The sequence below is a fragment of the Geotrypetes seraphini genome, chromosome 9 (genome assembly GCF_902459505.1).
Source record: "Geotrypetes seraphini chromosome 9, aGeoSer1.1, whole genome shotgun sequence".
NCBI lineage: Eukaryota > Metazoa > Chordata > Amphibia > Gymnophiona > Dermophiidae > Geotrypetes > Geotrypetes seraphini.
The window spans coordinates 36698265-36717410 of NC_047092.1; the positions used below are offsets into that span (position 1 = coordinate 36698265).

General features: G+C 40.0%; 1 protein-coding gene across 9 annotated transcripts in view; it reads left to right on the forward strand.

Moving 5' to 3' along the window:
- CPNE8 (copine 8) overlaps positions 1 to 19146 on the forward strand; it is a 108889-nt gene that overhangs the window by 26674 nt on the left and 63069 nt on the right. For all 9 annotated transcript variants that reach the window (XR_004540649.1, XR_004540647.1, XR_004540648.1 and 6 more), the window contains 3 exons: positions 713 to 752; positions 11896 to 11972; positions 16314 to 16377. Coding sequence is in view for 6 of the 9 variants with exons in the window: in XM_033958655.1 (XP_033814546.1) it covers positions 713 to 752; positions 11896 to 11972; positions 16314 to 16377 (181 nt within the window). In the remaining 3 variants the exon portion in view is untranslated. The remainder of the gene's footprint in view (positions 1 to 712; positions 753 to 11895; positions 11973 to 16313; positions 16378 to 19146) is intronic.

A 19146-nucleotide genomic window follows, 5' to 3' on the forward strand; every position in this document is an offset into this window, starting at 1 on the left:
TGTACCCTTAAAATTTCTAGAGTATATCGTAACTTTAAAACAAATTCCATAAGAACTTGTCACTGCAATTGGAATTTATAAGAGTTTTGCTAGATAAAGGCTTCGGCTGAAGTCTTTCTGCAATTAGAAAGAATCGCCACCCTCGTGTCCATGGTGCAGGAGTTATTCATGAGTCGGTAGACATCAGCTTGGGTTACGTTGAGATTGTTGGGCAACATGGCGTTGTCAGTACATATAATTCTTTGGTGTATCTCTGAATGAGACACTCTTAGTAGACATTATGCTCATGGTGGACTAGGCCGCTCCTATTGGCTATCGCAGTGGACTAGGGTCACACAGAGTTTAAAAGATGTAATTTGCATTAGTACATTTCTAAAGACTATCTTGGTGGGTGGACTGATTGTATTTGGAAAAAGTACTCTTTTACAATTCCTCCTATATAAATAGTTCTCACCACAGATGTGTCCAGACTAAGCTGGGAAACCCATGTAGATTGACTGCATGCTTAACATCGTCATTCTGCGCAGGAGAAACTTTATCAGATAAATTTACTGGAATTGGGGGACCCTCAAAATTGTCCCAACTTATTTTATGTGTTTCTTCTATTTTAATTTTATATCTAATTATTACAATATGGAAAAAATTAATACTTGACTGAAAATTTCTCATCAATTTCATATTTCTATTAATTTTACTTGTTTTCAATTTCCAGGTATGATGTTGATTCAAAGAGTCATAACCTATCAAAGCATGTAAGTTTTCCTTGACCTAGATAATCAACTTAATTTTTCTTTTTGTAAATAGGGATCTACGTATTTTAAAAATTGGTTCCAGAATATGCAGGCTTTTTGTTGAATATATTTTAATAATTATATCTCTCTTTTTTTGTGAATATATTTGCTATGCATGCTTTGGGGTCCTTTTCCTAAAATGTGTTAAATTTTGTAGTTATTATGCCTTAATGCAATAAATTAACATGCAGAAAGCATAATTTTAATTTGGTAAATATTAGTGGGTATGTCCATCATTTCTTTGGCAGGTTGCACATTAAAATATCCATTAGCATGCAGAACCCTGGTTGCAGTTATCATGGATGCACTTGGTGCCAGATTCTGTATAGCAACGTTGGTTAAGCAATAACAATCAATTATTGGTGTTAAGCACTTCATTAGCAATAATTAGGAGTTAGTGTGGATCTGCCCTACACCATACATGTATGCCTAAATTTCATAGCATGCAATTCCATAGGGAGCATGGTCATGGGCAGATAAGGAGCATTCACAGAATTTAGGCACAGTATTAAAGAATACTTGAATTTGCATGCCATTAGTTGGGTGTGAACAATTTAGTTGAAAAATTCACGCTAAACTAGTATTCTACAAAATTTGCTCCACGCAAAGTGCCCATTGTAGAATACTAGCTTAACATGGATCATCCTGGTGCTTCACTTTGGGCACCATGTATTGAAATTCCTCCTTAGTGCTTCCTATTTAGGATGCACTAAGTAGACCCATGCTTACTGCAAAATTGTCTGTTAGTGCACATTAGTTGTCATATGTTAACCATGATAAAAAGTCTATGCCCATTCTCCATCTATGCCATACCTAGTTGTGCTCCCTAAAACAAAATGCCCTTAATGAGAGAATTAACACACACTAATTGTAAAAATAATGCAAAAGCAATTACCACATTTATATGGCAGCAGTTATCACACACCAGTTTGCACATTAACCCTCAAATTCTACGAGCTGTGCTCAAGAATGCACATACAAATTTGAGTGTGTCCGATTTGTGCACACAATTTAGTTGAGTAATGAGCTAATCAGCACCAGTAATTTGGTGTAGCAATTATGTTAATCAGGGGTGCCCAATACATCGATCGCGATCGACCAGTAGCTCAGGAAGGCAACGTGAGTCGATCACTAGACTCGTGTTGCTGTCCTGATCTTCCGGGCTGATCAGCCTTCTTCTGTATTCTCCCTAGGGCCCAGCTGTCATCTGCTGCTGCCGCCGCTGCTGAAAATAAAAAAAAAAAACCGGCTTGGAGATTTCAGCCCATAGCAAACTTATGCTCCGGGCTCTAACGTGTGCGTGCCGGCTTCTCTTCTCTTCCCTCCGAAACCGGAAGTTATGTCCAGGGGGGGGGGGAGAAGGGAAGCCGGCACGCACATGTTGAGAGCCCTGAAGCAAGCATTCGCTAAGGGCTAAGGCGGGAGACAGATTAATGAAGCATTTCCTCTTCTTGCTGCCGGGTCCTGCCTACTTTCTGATTCCGCGAAGGCAGGACCCGGCAGCATTTCCCCCAATAGGTCGATCGCGATGCTGGTCGGCTGAAGCAGGGAGAGCTTGGGGCGGCGTTGGCTTTCGGGCCTGTTATTGGTGGTGGTTTGGGTCTTGGTCCCCGATGGCAGTTTGGGTCCTGGTTCCCGATGGAGTGGCAGTGGCTTGGGGGAGGGCAGGGAGAAAGAAAGAAAAAGGGCAGGCAGGGAGACAGAAGGAAAGAAGAGATACAAAAAATAAAGAAAGGGAGGCAGAGAGAAAGAAAGGGCAAAGAGAGAGGAAGGAAAAGTTGGGGGAGGGATTGAGGTCTGGAGGAGAGGAAGCATACAGGCTAAAAGAAGGGAAGAAAGATTGGATGCACAGTCAGAAGAAGAAAGCGCAACCAGAGACTCATGAAATCACCAGACAAGGTAGGAAAAATTATTTTATTTTAAATTTAGTGATCAAAATGTGTCTGAATTTATATCTGCTGTCTATATTTTACACTAAGGTCCCCTTTTACTAAACCGCAATAGAGTTTTTTAGCGCAGGGAGCCTATGAGCGTCGACAGCAGCACTGGGCATTCAGCACAGCTCCCTGCGCTAAAAACTGCTATCGTGGTTTAGTAAAAAGGGAGGGGGGTATATTTGTCTATTTTTGTATGGTTGTTACTGAGGTGATAGTGCATAGAGTCATCTGCTTTGACCTCTTTGAAAAACCCTGGAATAGGAATGATAATTAACATTTTCTATGCGTACAGTGTGCTTTGTGTTTTTTTTTAATTTTATTGTTGGTAGATCATTTTGACTTGGTCATTTTAAAAGTAGCTCGCAAGCCCAAAAAGTGTGGGCACCCCTGATGTTAATTGTCAATAATTTGAATTTTCGCTTGCTAGTTGCTGTTCTTTAAAGATACACATGTACATTTTTTAATGCACAACTGAAAAGGAGGGTATGGTCATGGAAGTAGCATGAGTGGGTCGGGGCGTTCACTATAGATGTGCACAATATTATAGAATTCAGGGTATCTGCGCCTAATTTATTCATAAGGATTTATACCAGGTTTCAGCTGATGTAAATCCTCATGCCCAAAATTAGGAGCCAGATCCCTGTGCTAAATGCTATTCTATAAAGAGCGCCCAACTTGGAGCATCATTTTATAGCAGGGTTGCCCAAGTCCGGTCCTCGAGATCTACTGGCAGGCCAGGTTTTCAGGATATCCACAATGAATATGCATGACAGAGATTTGCCTGCACTGCCTTCTTGGTATGCCAATCTCTCTCATGCATGTTCATTGTGGATATCCAGAAAACCTGGCCTGCCAGTAGATCTCGAGGACTGGACTTGGGCAGCCCTGATTTATAGAATAGTGCTCAGTGCTCATTTTTTCATCACCCAAATTTGGGCACCATTTACTGAATCTAGTCCTAAGTGCCTATTGCACTTTAATAAGAGGGTTCTTTTGTTTTATTTTAGGGAAAAACATCTTTTACAATTGTCAACTTAAAATTTATAATAGAGTATTAATTTACATTTTACATCTTTTGGTATTGATTAAAAATAATATAAGAAAAAAAATGTAGAAAGTTACATAGTGATATTTCAAAATATTAATTCAGTTAGTGGGTCTTATCTGTAGAAGGATAGAACAATTTTTTTTTTTAATTCTTTATTGATTTTCCAAACTTCAATAGTGCAATGCACAAATATATCACATATAATAAGTCAATAAAAGCACATTCAACTTATAAATATACATAATCAACCATTTTCTCCCACCCACCCAGTGTTTATTCAATAAAACACAGAAGCATAGATTTCCCAATAACCTTTTCAGATTAATAATATCCTCCCATCTTCCCACATGCCCCAAGTGTAAATATTCAAAGATCAAATTAGGACAGAAATAACGCCCCCCCCCCTACCTTTCGCTGGATGTGTACAAAAATAAACAAAAACTGACTCACAATCATAGACCTACTATAGTGAGGTAATATAAGATGTCAACGGGCCCCAAACTATCGGCATAGAACAATTTTTAATAGTTATCTTTTTAATTACCTAGGTAAACTTGTCTTCATTATTGATGATATATACAGTATATAATTGGTTGAAATATTGGAAATGGACATAAACAGAGATGAGGGAAGCCACTGCTTGTGCAGGAATCAGTAGCATGAAATGTTGCTACTATTTGGGTTTCTGCCAGATACTTGTGACCTGGATTGACCACTGTTGGAAACAGGATACTGGGCTAGATGGACCATTGGTTTGACTCAGTCTGGCTCGTATTCAGACCATAGGAGATTGCCAGTGATCTCCCATGGTCCGTGGTGATAACCGGAAATTCAGTGCTGGTGAATATCGGCTGTGGGCTATGTAGATGGCTGGGAGCCGTTCCTGGCTGTCTAAATATTGCTGAATATCGGTTCCGGTATGGCTTTCTTATGTTCTTACTTGCAGCTAGAATGAAAATGCAGACATTTGTTTGCTTTCAGTGCAGGTGTAAATTTTAGCATGTCAAGTAAGAACGTATGTGTGTAAATTGTGATTCTTTTGCAAAGACATAGGATTCTGTACTGTAGCTGTTACTTCCCAGTAGTTGTGAACTTTGCAGAAGGGTGTTATGCAAAACTCTGAACTTCTCCCCTTCAGCAGGGGAGAACAGCTCTCCCTTCAGTTTTTCCTTCTGAAAGTGAATTTGGAAGGTGTGTTCTGCTCTGCTCTGCTTTTTTCTTTTTCTTTTTGGGTATTTTTGCCATTGGTTTTATATTTTCCTGCATGGCTTCGGTGCTCGAGGTCCCCTTCTCGAGCTTACTCTGCTGGGGAAAGGATGCAGACCTAAGTGGGCGAACTGCTGCTCACAGGCCATTTTCACGCTACCTGTGGAGCCAATCTGCTTTTTGTCCCTTTAGGAGCTTGGGGTCCGTTCCCCTTGGAGCTTGCCCGCCTGCTGATTTATCATAGGTTTGAGTGGGGCTCCTGTGTAACAGATCTCTGGATATTAGGGGGCCGGCAACGAAGTTTCTCCCCTCGATGCATCACATGGATTTTCAGGGGTGGGAATCTGTGGTTGGGTTCCGCCTTACCTGTAGCCAGAAGATCTCCAGAGGTGGACTTATTCCTACTTTCTGAGACAGAAATCCTTTCCTCTTTAGGCAGTCTGCTGCAAGCAGACAGGCACCAGAAGTCACAGTGAGTACTCCCATTATTCCCTATGGGGAAAATTGGGGTTCTGAAGAAGCCAGATTCAATGGTTTCTGTGGTTAGAATCAGGTTCCCCTACCACCAAACCCCTGCTCTACTACATGGGGCTTCACATCCCAAGCAGGCTTCTCCACCTCAGAACATGTCGACTCCTAGTGTCGGTGATCCTTCAGAGTAGAACTAGGAGGTCTGGAAGTCCCATTCCATGCCTTTGTTATCTCAAGGCTCTGATGCATCCTTAGATGATTTGGAGTCCTTTTTGGAGACAGGAGGTGGGGGGGGGCTGTGGATCACAGTGATGATCCCTTAGTGCGCTGTCTCTTCAAATCGGCTTCCGTTTCACATGTCATTTCTGACACCCTCTGTGCATTGAAGCTGGATAACCAGCAGCCCTCCACCTCTCAGTGTTCCATTAAGAGCGGTACTAATGCACAGATTAAAAGGTTAATCATTCATAATTGGACAACTTTTCTACTATACTTTATTGAAAGGAGAAATATAATCATTACCATAATAATTTAAATAGTTTTATTTAATCAAAACAAAAAGATTATAGCATATGTATTCTAGTATTTTCTTAAACATCCATGTTAACTGATGTGGTTAAATAAAATATCTTTAAAAAAACTTAAGCCAGGTCCACAGATGAAAAACTTAAAATACTCACTCATCTTTTATCTTCATCTTCTTGTTCATAATCTAGAAAAGAAAAACAAGCTTTCCTGCTTTATCAGGTCCCAAACGATTTTTCAATTTGGAATGAATGAGTCCAGAGAAAGAGAATATTCTTTCTGTCATCAGCAGAAGCTTTTGCTATTAAAAGTAAAATCATTACTTCAACAGTCTCTAAATCCAAGTGCTTAATAAGTGACCTCCACCAGTTCACTGGTGTGACTTTCTTTAAAACTTCACTGGCAAACATAGATTTCTTGAATGGTTCCCCCTTGGCTCTGAAGTTTATTATACTGGGCATTACAGATGAATGATTCCTGGATACACATGTTATAGCTAACACCTCTTCCTCAGCACTTAAGGTTTGACCCTGGTACAGGATTTTGACAATATTTACAAGAAAATTAGCTGGAGACAGTGCTTGTCCCATTTGTTTTTTTTAATGCTTGTAATTTAATTCTCAAAACTTAGGAACCAGCTTATAAGAGTTTTGCTGTATCCGTTAGGTTTCTCAATACATACTCGCAACCGGTCCTCAGCGGCACCACCACGGACTCAATAGATTTTCATAGTCCCTGGCTTTGTGTCAACTCTTTATTAGACCTTCTAAATTTAACTACTAACTTTATTTTTATTATTAGATTTAATAAATAGTGAAGAAGTACTTAGTTTAGTGATCTGTTTCAAGGATATTGGGCCAACATGTTTCACCTTTATGGTTTCCTGAAGGCAATAATCTCTTACTGCTTACAGCCATTAATTTTTGACCACAACTACCATCCATTGTGCAGTACTGCTTTTAAGTGCTTACTCGGGTCCAGATTCTCAAAACCTTAATGCTGTCGTTAAAACTGTTTTCTGACGCTTTAGCTTGCACGCATTTTAGCGACGGATTATCAAAACAGCTTATCTCTCTGTCTAGCAGCCTCCAACACTGACATGTAAATGGGCTCTTCAACATTGAAATGAGCACTCCAGTGGATTCTTAACAATTGCCGAGCCATTTTCTAAGAGTGGCATGGGCTTTTGGAGACAAAAATCAGCGACTGGTCCAAGGGTGCCAGTACAGTGACAGCACTGTTTAAAAACCTGGCATGGCAGTGTCGGAGATTGCTAGAAAGTCAACCAACCGCCCCCCCCACTCCCAGAGCAGCGGGAGAGATGCCAATTCTCTCCTGCCACAAACACCACTCCCCCTGCAGCAGCGACCCCCCCCCCCCAGCATTGGGAGAGATGCAGATTCTGTCCCGCCACAAATAACACCCACTCTGCAGCAGTGAAGCCCCCACAGCAGCGGGAGATATGGCTAATCTGTTCCACCACAAACAACATCCCCCCCACAGCGGCGGGAGAGATGCCCACACTCTCCCACCACCAAGCGACACCCCCCAGCAGTGGGAGAGATATCCATTCTCTCTCACTGCCACACAACACCCCCCTGACTCCGACCCCTCTCTCTCTTACCTTGAATTAGTTGACTGACCGGAGGGATGCCTACTCCCTGCTGCCAGCTGACCCGCCTCTTCAAAATGGACCTTCCCCTCCCCGGCGCATCCTGGGATGCAATGGGGAGGGGCCTGAGGCTCTGATTGGCCCAGGTTGTCTAAGGCCCTTCCCATAGCAGCCCATCGTTTTTTTAAGAATCCAATCTGCAGCATTAGCAATAGAACAGCTATTTTTCTGTATTTTGTTTAAAGCTTCAGAAATGTGTTGCAGAATTTTCAGCATAAGTTCAACATTTCTCTTAAGTTCAACATTTCTCTTAAGCCCAAAGTTGAGAAGTTTGAACTTAAAAGTGCCATCTATTTTCTCTTGATTTTCACCATAACAGTGCCATCTCTTTTCTCTCGATTTTGTTCACAAACTGTCATCAGAATAGGCCAGTTTGTGATATACTGCTTAAAAATGTTCACTACAGAGTTCATCTAACATCTTGTGGGAGCGTTAGCTTGGTTCCACCCATTCTTTTCAGAGCTGCTGCAGCTGCAAAATGATTGTTACAGAAGTATTTAGCAATTTCAACTGCAATAGCCTTTATTTCTGGGACACTGAAGTCTTTGGCTAGGAGGTGCAGCAAATGAGCACTGCAACCATATGTTATTAGCTTGGTACTCTCTTCATGCTCTTCTAAATTTCTTCTCATCTTGGATACATTTGCAGCATTGTCTGTGACTAAACTGCATTTTAGACATTTGAATTTTTGCTCATATGTTATTATAGCCTCTGCTGATATTTCCTGTAATTATTCTGTATGTGCATTTCCTGAGGTATCAATTGTTTCTGTAAGAAAGACATTCCCTTCTGTTATACAATAGGATCATTGTGGACATTACTTCACCCATTAAGACTTAGGATAACAATTTTACCTTCTATACCTGTTGTACATTGCTCCATTTCTCTTTCATACACTTTATCCATCAGTTTCCCTGCAACATCTGCTCTGCTGGTTGGACTGTATCCTGGTCTCAGTGACTAAACCATATTAATGAAATGTGGGTTTTCAGTCAGATGGAAAAAAGAGTTTGTCACATATACAAACTGGGCAATTTTTTTAATTAATTGCCTCTTTTTCTAATCTGCTGGTTTATCTATGGTGATTTCTGGATGTGGATATGTGATGTATATTATGTGACTGAAAAACTATCCTGAACAGATAACTCTGAAACTGTAGAACTATCTTGAAGATGGATAATTTCCAGAATCCTTTAGTTTGATAATAGATTCCCCTAAACAAAAAAGTCAGTGCTGTTATTCTATACCATTTCTTATACCATTTCTGCTTATTTAGTATTACTCATCGTATTCAATTCCACTCAGTACTGCCAAAAAAAAAGAATATTTTTTTTCAACTCTTACTTTTTTACAACTGTATCAAAATGATGATAACATGAAGTAATAATAACAAATATATTTTTGCTCAAATATGACAATTCCTCAAGGCAATTTTTAAGAAATATGATGAAATCAAACATTTACCAACCTGTTAAAACATGTTCCTTTTGTCATCCTCGTCAAAGCACTACTCATGATGTTGTTTCATTTGGGCTATCGGTTCTTTCATTTCTTTGTTGCAGTGTTTGCATTTTGCACGAATGCCTGCCTTACCCATAGGAGAAGGAATTTCATTAAAATATTCCCAGACTGGTTCCTGGTTCTGTTTTATGGCCTGCTGTCATTAAGATTTTCTCCTCCAGGGAGATAATAATATGATAAATATCAGGCTGTATACTCAAAGATCCCAAGACTTGTGGAATATTCATTTTTACTGCTTACCCTTCCCTCCTCACACTTAGATTCTTGTGCAGATATATAAACTTAGCACTTGAGAAATAAGGGGTTGATTCTGTATACATTGATTTGCAAAGGAACAATGGAGCTAAAGTCTTTTTCTCAGCTCTCTATATTTTATAATATTTTTGCTCTGTAGACACAAATTCATAGTTTGAGAAATGTAAAAACAAGCATCTATATAAGTATCTTCTAGACAGAAAAAATGCCTGTGACATTATGAATGGACTAATTGATTCATTTATTTTAAAAAAATGTAAACATTGCATGAATATACAGCCTTTTGCTACATAATTAAAAACTAATTCTTATTTCATGATGAATAACTTTTGTACTATAATGCAGTGGCATAGTAAGGGTGGTTCGGGGGGGGGTCTTCTAAGGGTGCAGCACCCCTCTTCCTCTCTGCCCCCCTGTTCCTCTCCTTCCCACATGCGTGCCCCTCATCTTCCCCAGTACCTTTTTTACTTACCTAACGTGAGGTTATTGCCTGCGTCGGCATCTGATGTTGCTTCCGGTTCCCGTGCCTAGGAAGTGACGTCAAAGGGCGAGACGATACTGGCATGGACATGCTGCTCATGGTGGAGAAGTAAAAAAAGCTATGGGACAAGGACATGTATGTGGCAGCAGGGGGGGTGGAAGAGGGCAAGGGAGGGGGTTCTACCTCCCAGGTGCTGCTCACCCTTACTATGCCACTTCTATAATATATCTTGAATAGAAAATTCTCTTTAGATAATTTTTCCTCAAAAAAGCATTTGATTTAAAACAATCCAATTTAAATTCAATTTTTAAAAAAATCATCAATTTTTATCCACCCTGCATTACTGCTGCAATTTTAATGTGGCATTAATTTACATGCTCATTACTTTTGAGCATGCTGCTGCAAGTTTTCTACACTAGTTTCAAAGTAGAGTTTCACTCTACTTTTGAACCTTTGAGCATCAACTTCTAAGAGAAGTCTGTTGAGCTTGCACCTTCAAAAACAAGTGCAGACACATTTTTGTTATCCGGGCAGTGAGAGGCTGTGTTTCCCATGGTCTCAGGAAAGACGCCAATCTTTTTCTCTCAGGCTCTGCAGTTGTCTGATGCTCGATGAAGCTTACCTTTTGCAAAACACTGGGGTGGTGGTTATGATTATTTTTAATCTGCCTTTATGAAAACATCCGCTTTGTTTTTTATACCACCAATCATAAAATATCTTTGCAGTTTACAGGAACAAAAAATAAAAATGAAAGAAGCTATTGATAACATACGAGAAGGTCTCAATTACAAGTCAAGATTTATGCATAAACACTATCAGTAGCATCTTTGTGGAAGAATACCAATAACAACATATCTTTATGGAATAATTCCATTAACAGAACTTACAATATGCTTTGTTGAGACACACAAAAGAGGGGGACAGTTATATAACACAATACAGTGAAGACATTAGTTGCCATTAGAGATCACCTCAAAGTCAAAGCCCCAGACATTAAGTAGGAGGAAAGCAGTAATTGTAGTGCTACAGCACTTTAAAAGGAGTGATTGAATGGACAGAGGGAATCAGATTGGCATGAATGTTTGAAATCTTTCTTTATAATTGATGGTGTTCTTTTATCATTTTAATGCATTTTTGTGAAATTGTGGACCGCTTAGAATTGACAAAAGAGAGAAGGTACAAGTTTTAAATAAAGAATAGGTTTATAATGCTCCTTTAAAACGGTGTAAAGAAGTTTCTGAGTGGATATATATTGTGTGTTATAAATAATCTAACCCCCTCCTAATAATATATAAATGATTAAAATTTAAAATGACACACTATAATGCAAATATCGGGGAGTTTATTACACTGATTGGGCAAAGAGCCTACCAGAGATTTCATGTAGATGGAACGAGGAGAGGAAGATACTGGGTTCTTTGGACTACCAAGAGTTTTTCTTTTCTGTCAATTTCTGTGTTTTTCAAATATCCATCTGGTATCTTTGAAAATATTCATGAGACCATTGGCTCATGTGTTAGAGAAATGATGATCCTGAGTGAAAGTTAGCTACATCTCTGGAGGTGTATTTAATTTTCTGACCTAAAAGCATGTTAAAAGGGTTAACACAAATCATGCTAATGTTATTGCATAATTATGAGCAATGCTCCCTCTGAATTGGCTGGGTGCGTGCAAATGTTTTCTTATGTGAGTGACAAGTTCTAAAAACCAACAATTTTCCAGATTTGCAATCGAGCGACCATGCAAAATCTGTGAGCAACACTCCTAGAATGTACGAGTGATTGCTCAGGTGCTTAGCTTAGAGAAACATAGGTCATGAGATGTTTTACATGTGGCATATTTTATTTCTGCAGGTTGCTCAATTTTTAATTTGTATTGCAAGTCATGTTGCATTTAACACTCATTCCTTGCTCAACAAATGTTAATGCCTTAATGTGACTATAGACAGATCTGTTGATTTCTTATATTATTGTTGTTGTTTTATTCAGGATTTTCTAGGACAAGTGTTTTGTACTCTGGGAGAGATAGTTGGATCACAGGGAAGCAGGTTGGAAAAATCTGTAGTGTAAGTATGATGTTTTAAAATTGAGAACCTGATAGTGAGATACAGTGCATTCACTAAAAAAGAAAGCTTGTGAGCCCCTTAGGATGATCTAAATTAGCCTGGGCTTAATTTCTGGGGGAACAGCCTGCAAAGCAGTTCCACCACTTCTTCTCAGACTTCAGAGCAGCAAAGGTATTTGTTCTAGTACCTCCATTTCAGGAAGCCTACATGGAGTAGGAGGTGACGGAGTGAACCTGGAGCAGAGTAGAGAGCTGTCACTTTACTCCCGAATTCAATCCTCCCTTTCTTGTTGCTGCTCCCTTTGGCCCACATTGGCCCGCCTACCCTTTTGCCCAGCTCCACAGTTCCACTTAACTATTTTATCTACAAATTAAACCTTGGTATTAGCACAGATTAAATTTAAACATGATTAGTTCCTAATTTACACCATGATAAAGAGGGGAGAGATACTTCCCATTGAATAAGTAATCCAGACAAAAAAAGATAATTTGTTTCTTACATACAGAACTGTTTCATCTCTGTAATATTTGAAGATTTCATTGCACGAATAGCTTGCATCAAATCTTGCCACATCATCAATAACTTAGATTGGATTTTTGACCTGGTTGATCCTAAACAAAGATGCTTATTTTAGAATCCATCATGCATAAACCATCATGTATATGCATAAGTTGCTTATACGTCTTGCCCAGTTTGTTGTGAACCGCCTAGAATTTTTATTAGTATGGCGGTATATAAGAATAAATTATGATTATTATGATTATTATTAAATTTTAATTTCACAATCGTCTCTAAAATCCAGTGGCAAGGGAGTTTAGTTTGGTTTTAGATGGGACTAGGGCAGACTAAAAAATTTGACATGTATTCCCCATTTCTGAAATAATGGTACATACATTTACCCACCCTTTTACAAAGCCATGCGGCAAAAGCCCCGAAGTCTTTTAAATCCCTATGGGTTTCAAGGCAGTTACTGCAGTGGCCTGTGCAATCGAGCTTTGTAAAAAAGGGGGTTAATTTGATATGTTGTGCTCATCAGTATTGTCAAAGTTACTGTTTGTGAAATGGATGAATGGGCCACAGTTAACTAATATGTACACATCTATTCCTGGATATATTTTAGAACATGCTCTACGTCTCTGTTTAATTTGTGTGTCTTTTCTCAAATGCTGCTCAGTCTCTTGTTGAACTGTTCTGTATTTGATTTATTTCAATATTTAGTCATTGTCTTGCTGCATCCTTAACTTTCAGCTCAGATTCAGCTCATAAACTGAAGATCTAACTTTTTTTTTTTTTTGTATTTTAACTCATTCTCAATCCCAAGAAATAAGTTATGAAAAAACAAATTTACATGCACATAACCCCAGGAAAGTATGAAAAATTAAGATATTAGCTTAAATGTTGCTTATTAGTTTCCAAAAACTGATAAGAAAAAGGGTCCTTTCATATTAAATGGACCAGGGGGGTCCATTTAATATGAAAGGACGCTTGAGCTCTTCCAAATTTCATGCTTGACCTCCATATTTAACAAAATTTTGTGTGGACATTCACTAGGATCTCAAATTAAATTATGCAAAAGTTTTCAGTTGTATCTCTGTTGTCTCAAGACTTACAAGCAGCTGAATGGAAGTCACCTACAGAGTGCCATGCTCTGCATAACACAAAACAGCTACTTTGTCCAGGTGCTGCAGCCCAATAAAACCTGTCAGGGGATCAAAATTTTTGGATTAGTAGAACCCTTGGTACTAATGTTCCTGAGCAAAGTTTGAAATCTAACATGAGCTTGCCTCCCTTTTTATTGGCCATCAAACTATGTGAAAATATTACAGAAGGAAATTTAAGGCCTACTTTGACTCCTCATTGTTCCTGATCTATACTTTGATTCAGGCCATAACTGGATCAATAGTCATGGCCCATGACATACATCTAGGATTCACACTAGGAGGTTTTGCAGCCAACTGAAAGCAAAGATAAGATGTAAAAATGTATATTAGACAGCTAGGGGAAGCTCTACTTTTCAAATTGGAGGCTGACACTGAGCCCAGAGTGGAACTCCTGGATTTTAATGAACTCCCAAAAGAGCTTCTTAAGTTGCCTTTACACAATCCTCTCAAAGAAGCACTCTTTAAAAATTGGGAGACTCCTCTTTCTGTCAGTATAACTCCAAGAAAGATTGACTTCCTCTACAGAATAATATCTTGTCCTGGCTTTGACAAACCGCAACTGCCACATTAATTATTTCTTGTGGAATTGACCCATAAAAAGTCTTCCAGTTGCAGGGTTTATGCCACTGCATCTCCAGGGCATGAGGGGCATACTAAGGAATAAATTTGGTCGCTGTCTTTACCAGAACTCTATGTTGGCCAACCAAGTTCTAAATTACAACTTTTACATGTCTTTTTACCTTAAACATCTCTTCAAGAAGTTGGCTGATTTTGAGCAACATATTTCATTTGACCACTTAACCGATTTTCAACAGACTATTCACAGTCTACTTCAAACATGAACATATATGGCAAGAATGGCATTTGATGCATTTGAAACATCATTCAGAACATCTGCTATCTGCTACAAGTCGTCTTGCTTGGCTGCGAGTCTCTGACAATGTATATTAATCTTCTAGATCGTTTAGCCAACATCCCTTGTCTCGGTGACAAACTCTTCAGTAACAGAATATAGGCTGCTATTCAAAAACTTACTCAGCATGAGCAGAATTGGAATTCTTTAACAAGATCAAAAACTAAGCTCAACCATCTAAGCCTCCTCAGAAATCTACTTCTTATTCCTATAAGAGGTGGTATCCTACAACAGTCTCTTCTTCTAAGCCTCCACCACAGAAGAGACAGAAGCAAGAGACCTCAGACGCCCCAGGCTTCAACTCCTCAAAAGCCAGCTCTTTTTGACATGCTTCTAGAGAGCATGGCCAAAATTTCTCCTCAGCCTCTTCCCCAGGCCATCGGAGGTTGACTTCAGTTGTATGTGCTGAACTCTCATCACTACGATCTCCTGGGTCCTCAAAGTCATCAAGGAGGGTTATGATCTCTATTTTGTAACCATTCCCCCAAACTGCTCTCCATGAGAGTCTTCTTTCACATCTCAACAGACGTCCCTACTTCTTCTTCTTTAGGAAATCGAAGCTCTACGTCAACTAAATGCCATAGAAGTAACTCCACTTTTCAGAAAAATCAGGGGTTCTACTCTGGGTATTTCCTAATTCCAAAGAAGACAGGAGGTCTTCGTCCAATTCTCGACCTCCAAGGTTTTGCATGCTATCTTTAGGGACTTCTAGAATGAAACAATTGGCTATACTCTCTATACCAGTGTTCTTCAACCTTTTGACACCTATGGACTGGTGAAAATAAAATAATTGTTTTGTGGACCGGCATTGGTCTGCGGACCCGCAGTTGAAGAACACTGGGCTAAGTCGTGCCTATCTCCACCCATTTTCCGCCCCAGATCCCATTTTCCGCCCCCATAATAGCACTAATTGTAACGCCATTTTTTCCATTCATTTTTCATATATACACACACACACAATATAATCGTATTAACAATACATAATGGTTAACCACAAAATTAAAATACACAAAGCACACTGTATGCTTTTCAACATTCATTCCAACCAGAAAACAGATAACCCCATGCAAATGCAGGACCAAAAATTAAAAGTACTAATATTTACAAACAAACCCTAATGCTTTTATTTTTTTATTTAGTGATTGATTTACACCTGCTGTCTGTTCAGGAAGAAATGCATTTGTTTCTTTTCCTCTGGGGTTGTCCTCTTGCAGAGTCTTGCATCTTAGGGTCTGTTTGTAAATATTAGTACTTTTAGGGCTCCTTTTACGAAGGTGCCAAAAATCTACCACCTGCTCAAAAGGAGGCGGTAGTGGCTAGCGCGTGCGGCAATTTAGCGCGCGCTATTCCGCGTGTTAAGGCCCTAACGCGCCTTCGTAAAAGGAGCCCTTAGTTTTTGGTCCTGCATTTGCATGGGGTTAGCTGTTTTCTGGTAAGAATGAATGTTGAAAAGCATACAGTGTGCTTTGTGTATTTTAATTTTGTGGTTAACCATTATGTGTTGTTAATACGATTATGAATGGAAAAAATGGTGTTACTTATGGGGGCGGGGGTCTGGGGATGAGATTGGGTGGAGATGGGCACGACTTAGCCTAGTGTTCTTCAACTGCCGGTCCACAAAATAATTATTTTATTTCCGCTGGTCCATAGGTGTCAAAAGGTTGAAGAACATTGGACTAGATAGTGTAAGCTTATTTTTATGTGTCTGAATGATAGTGATAGTTTTGTAACATTTGATTTGAAGGCTTTCTTTTGGATTTATTGCAGAGGAATTCCAGGAAAGAAATGTGGAACAATTATATTAACAGCAGAGGAACTGAGCAATTGCAGAGTAAGTAGATTACAATTCATTTCAAACAGTGTTAAATAATTTTCTTAAAAATTTTTTTTTTTTTACATGTTTATGTTACAAATAGTTAAGAACATAAGCCGTGCCTCTGCTGGGTCAGACTTGAGGTCCATCATGCCCAGCAGTCCACTCACGCGGCGGCCCATCAGATCCAGGACTTGTATACTAGCCCTCTATCTATACCCTTCTATCCCCTTTTTCTTCAGAAAATTGTCCAATCCCTTCTTCTGTGTACTAACATGTGAAAATATTTGTAGGTTGCCACCCATTTCTACCAACATTACCTAAACTTTTAAATACATTTTTCATGCATTGTCGCAGCCAGGAACTTCATTTATTTCTGACTGGCAACATGTGAGGATTTTTTTTATTTTTTTTTTTAATACCCATTTTGTGTGGCAGGCAGTCTGTGAAAATGATAAGTCTTCATCCAGGTTTGTAAGTTTTCTAGACCCTGTTCTTTGGTGGTGGTGATGGTGGGGGGCATGACTTTTCCTTGGTGGCCCAGTGAGTGTGATATCTCTTTGACAGAATTTTATTGTTCCAGGCCGCCAAACTGAATACATGGCTTGGAAAATTAATACTTGAGGCCACTTCTTACTTTGATTTTAGAAAATCACTAAAAGACACGCTTGTTGATCGCTGGAATAGACTTCCACTTCAGGTGATCGAGGCAAGCAGCGTGCCTGATTTTAAGAAGAAATGAGATCGTCACGTGGGATCTCTGCACAGAGATAAATAGGGGAGGGTCATTGGGGTGGGCAGACTAGATGGGCCGCGGCCCTTATCTGCCGTCTTTTTCTATATTTCTATGTTTCTATGTTATCCCAGGACCAGCAGGCAGCATATTCTCGACATGTGGGTGACATCATCCACAGAGTCCCAATGTGGACAGCTTTTCAAGAAAACTTGATTGAAGATCTCAAGTTTGCTAGTACTGCATCGCGCGTGCCTTCCCGCTCAGCTAGAGGGCGCGTCTTCTCAACGTGGTCTTCAGTTCTTAGTTTTCCGCAGAGCCAGAAAGCCCTTTCTCTTCTCTGCGATCCTAAGTGCCTTTCTTGCACTGCGGCTTCGTTTCTTTTGTTTTTTCCTAGTCGGAAGTTGCTGTGCCCTGTGTTTGTTGTTTTCTTGTCTTTTAAAAAAAAAAAAAAAAAAAAAAAATTTTTTTTTTGGTTTTTTCCTCCATCAATCTGTGATCGGGGACTCCCGGTTCTTCAGTGGCCGCGGCTTTTTCTCTCTACCCTATGTCCCGGCCTCTCACCGGCCTCAAGGAGAAGTTCTGTTTGCTCTCTCTTTCCACATTGTACCCCCTGCTGGACGAGGGGAACTGGCTTTGCTCCCTGGACCTGAAGGAGGCCTATACTCACATCCCGATCCTTGTCTTAACTTTATTGATCTTATCTGATGTATCCTTTTATCGACTATTTTTATTTTGTATTTAGATATTGACTGTTTATTCTGTATTTTAGATATTGACTGTATGTATTTTTTGTTGTGAACCGCTTCGAACTTCTGGAATAGCGGTATATAAGAAATAAATTATTATTATTATTTTTCTGCCCCAATCTGGGGTTAAAATGTTTTTAAACATCCCTCTCCTCAAAGCCTCACACTTGAAACTGTGGAACAGGTCAGGTCAGCTTGCCCCCTGTCTTCTCTTTTCCCCCTTTTTCTCCATCCTCCCCCTTCTACCCCAACTAACCCCAACAGCTCTGGGGAGTGATGTCACAGGAGCTGGTTTTCTTAAAGAGCCACCGCTGATTCTTAAGGCCTCTTCTATTAAACTGTGCTAGCAGTTTTTAGCGCAGTGAGCCATGCTGAATGGCCTGCGCTGCTCCCGACGCTCATAGGAACTCTATGAGCGTCCGGGCCATTCAGCGTGGGTCACCGCACTAAAAACTGCTAACACAGTTTAATAGAAGAGAGGGTTAGTGATAGTCTCATGGTACTACCACTAAGGGACAGATTGCCAAATAAGGGCACTGGCAGTAGGGATCAACAATTTCAATATAAAGAAAGCAGCTATTGGGGCAGGAGCAAGTGGGGGTTGCTTTTATCCCCATCATTCATCCTGGTTCTATTCGAGGGGGTTGGCAGACTGGGGAATTGGGGAGTATGGGCCTACCTGACCTAACCTGACCCTCTTAGTTAAGGAGTGAAACTTTGGATACGGTCTAAATTAAATAGATAATGTGTGTATGGTCACCTCACTAAACATTTATTCAGCACTTCTCGCTATATGAATACATGCATTGGATATATGAATTATATGTTTAATTTAATTCACTGATCATGCTACATGAGTATTGGCCCCAGTATTTTATTGACCAATTGTCAGTACTGTGTTTCGGAGGCAGAAAGAGGAACTGGTTTGTTGCCTGCTGTCATAAGAACATAAGTAATGCCTCCGCTGGGTCAGACCTGAGGTCCATCGTGCCCAGCAGTCCGCTCACGCGGCGGCCCAAAAGGTTCAAGACCTGTGCAGTAATCATCTATCTATACCCCTTTATCCCCTTTTCCAGCAGGAAATTGTCCAATCCTTTCTTAAACCCCAGTATCGTACTCTGCCCTATTACGTCCTCTGGAAGCGCATTCCAGGTGTCCACCACATGGGTAAAGAAGAACTTTCTAGTAGAGAATGCCACGGGGGAAAAATCTGTCCCCGTCACCGGCCCACCATCCTCTGCACCGCCCGTCACCACCGTTCCCTTTCACTGCCCCGTCACCGTCACCGCCATCCCTTTCACCGCC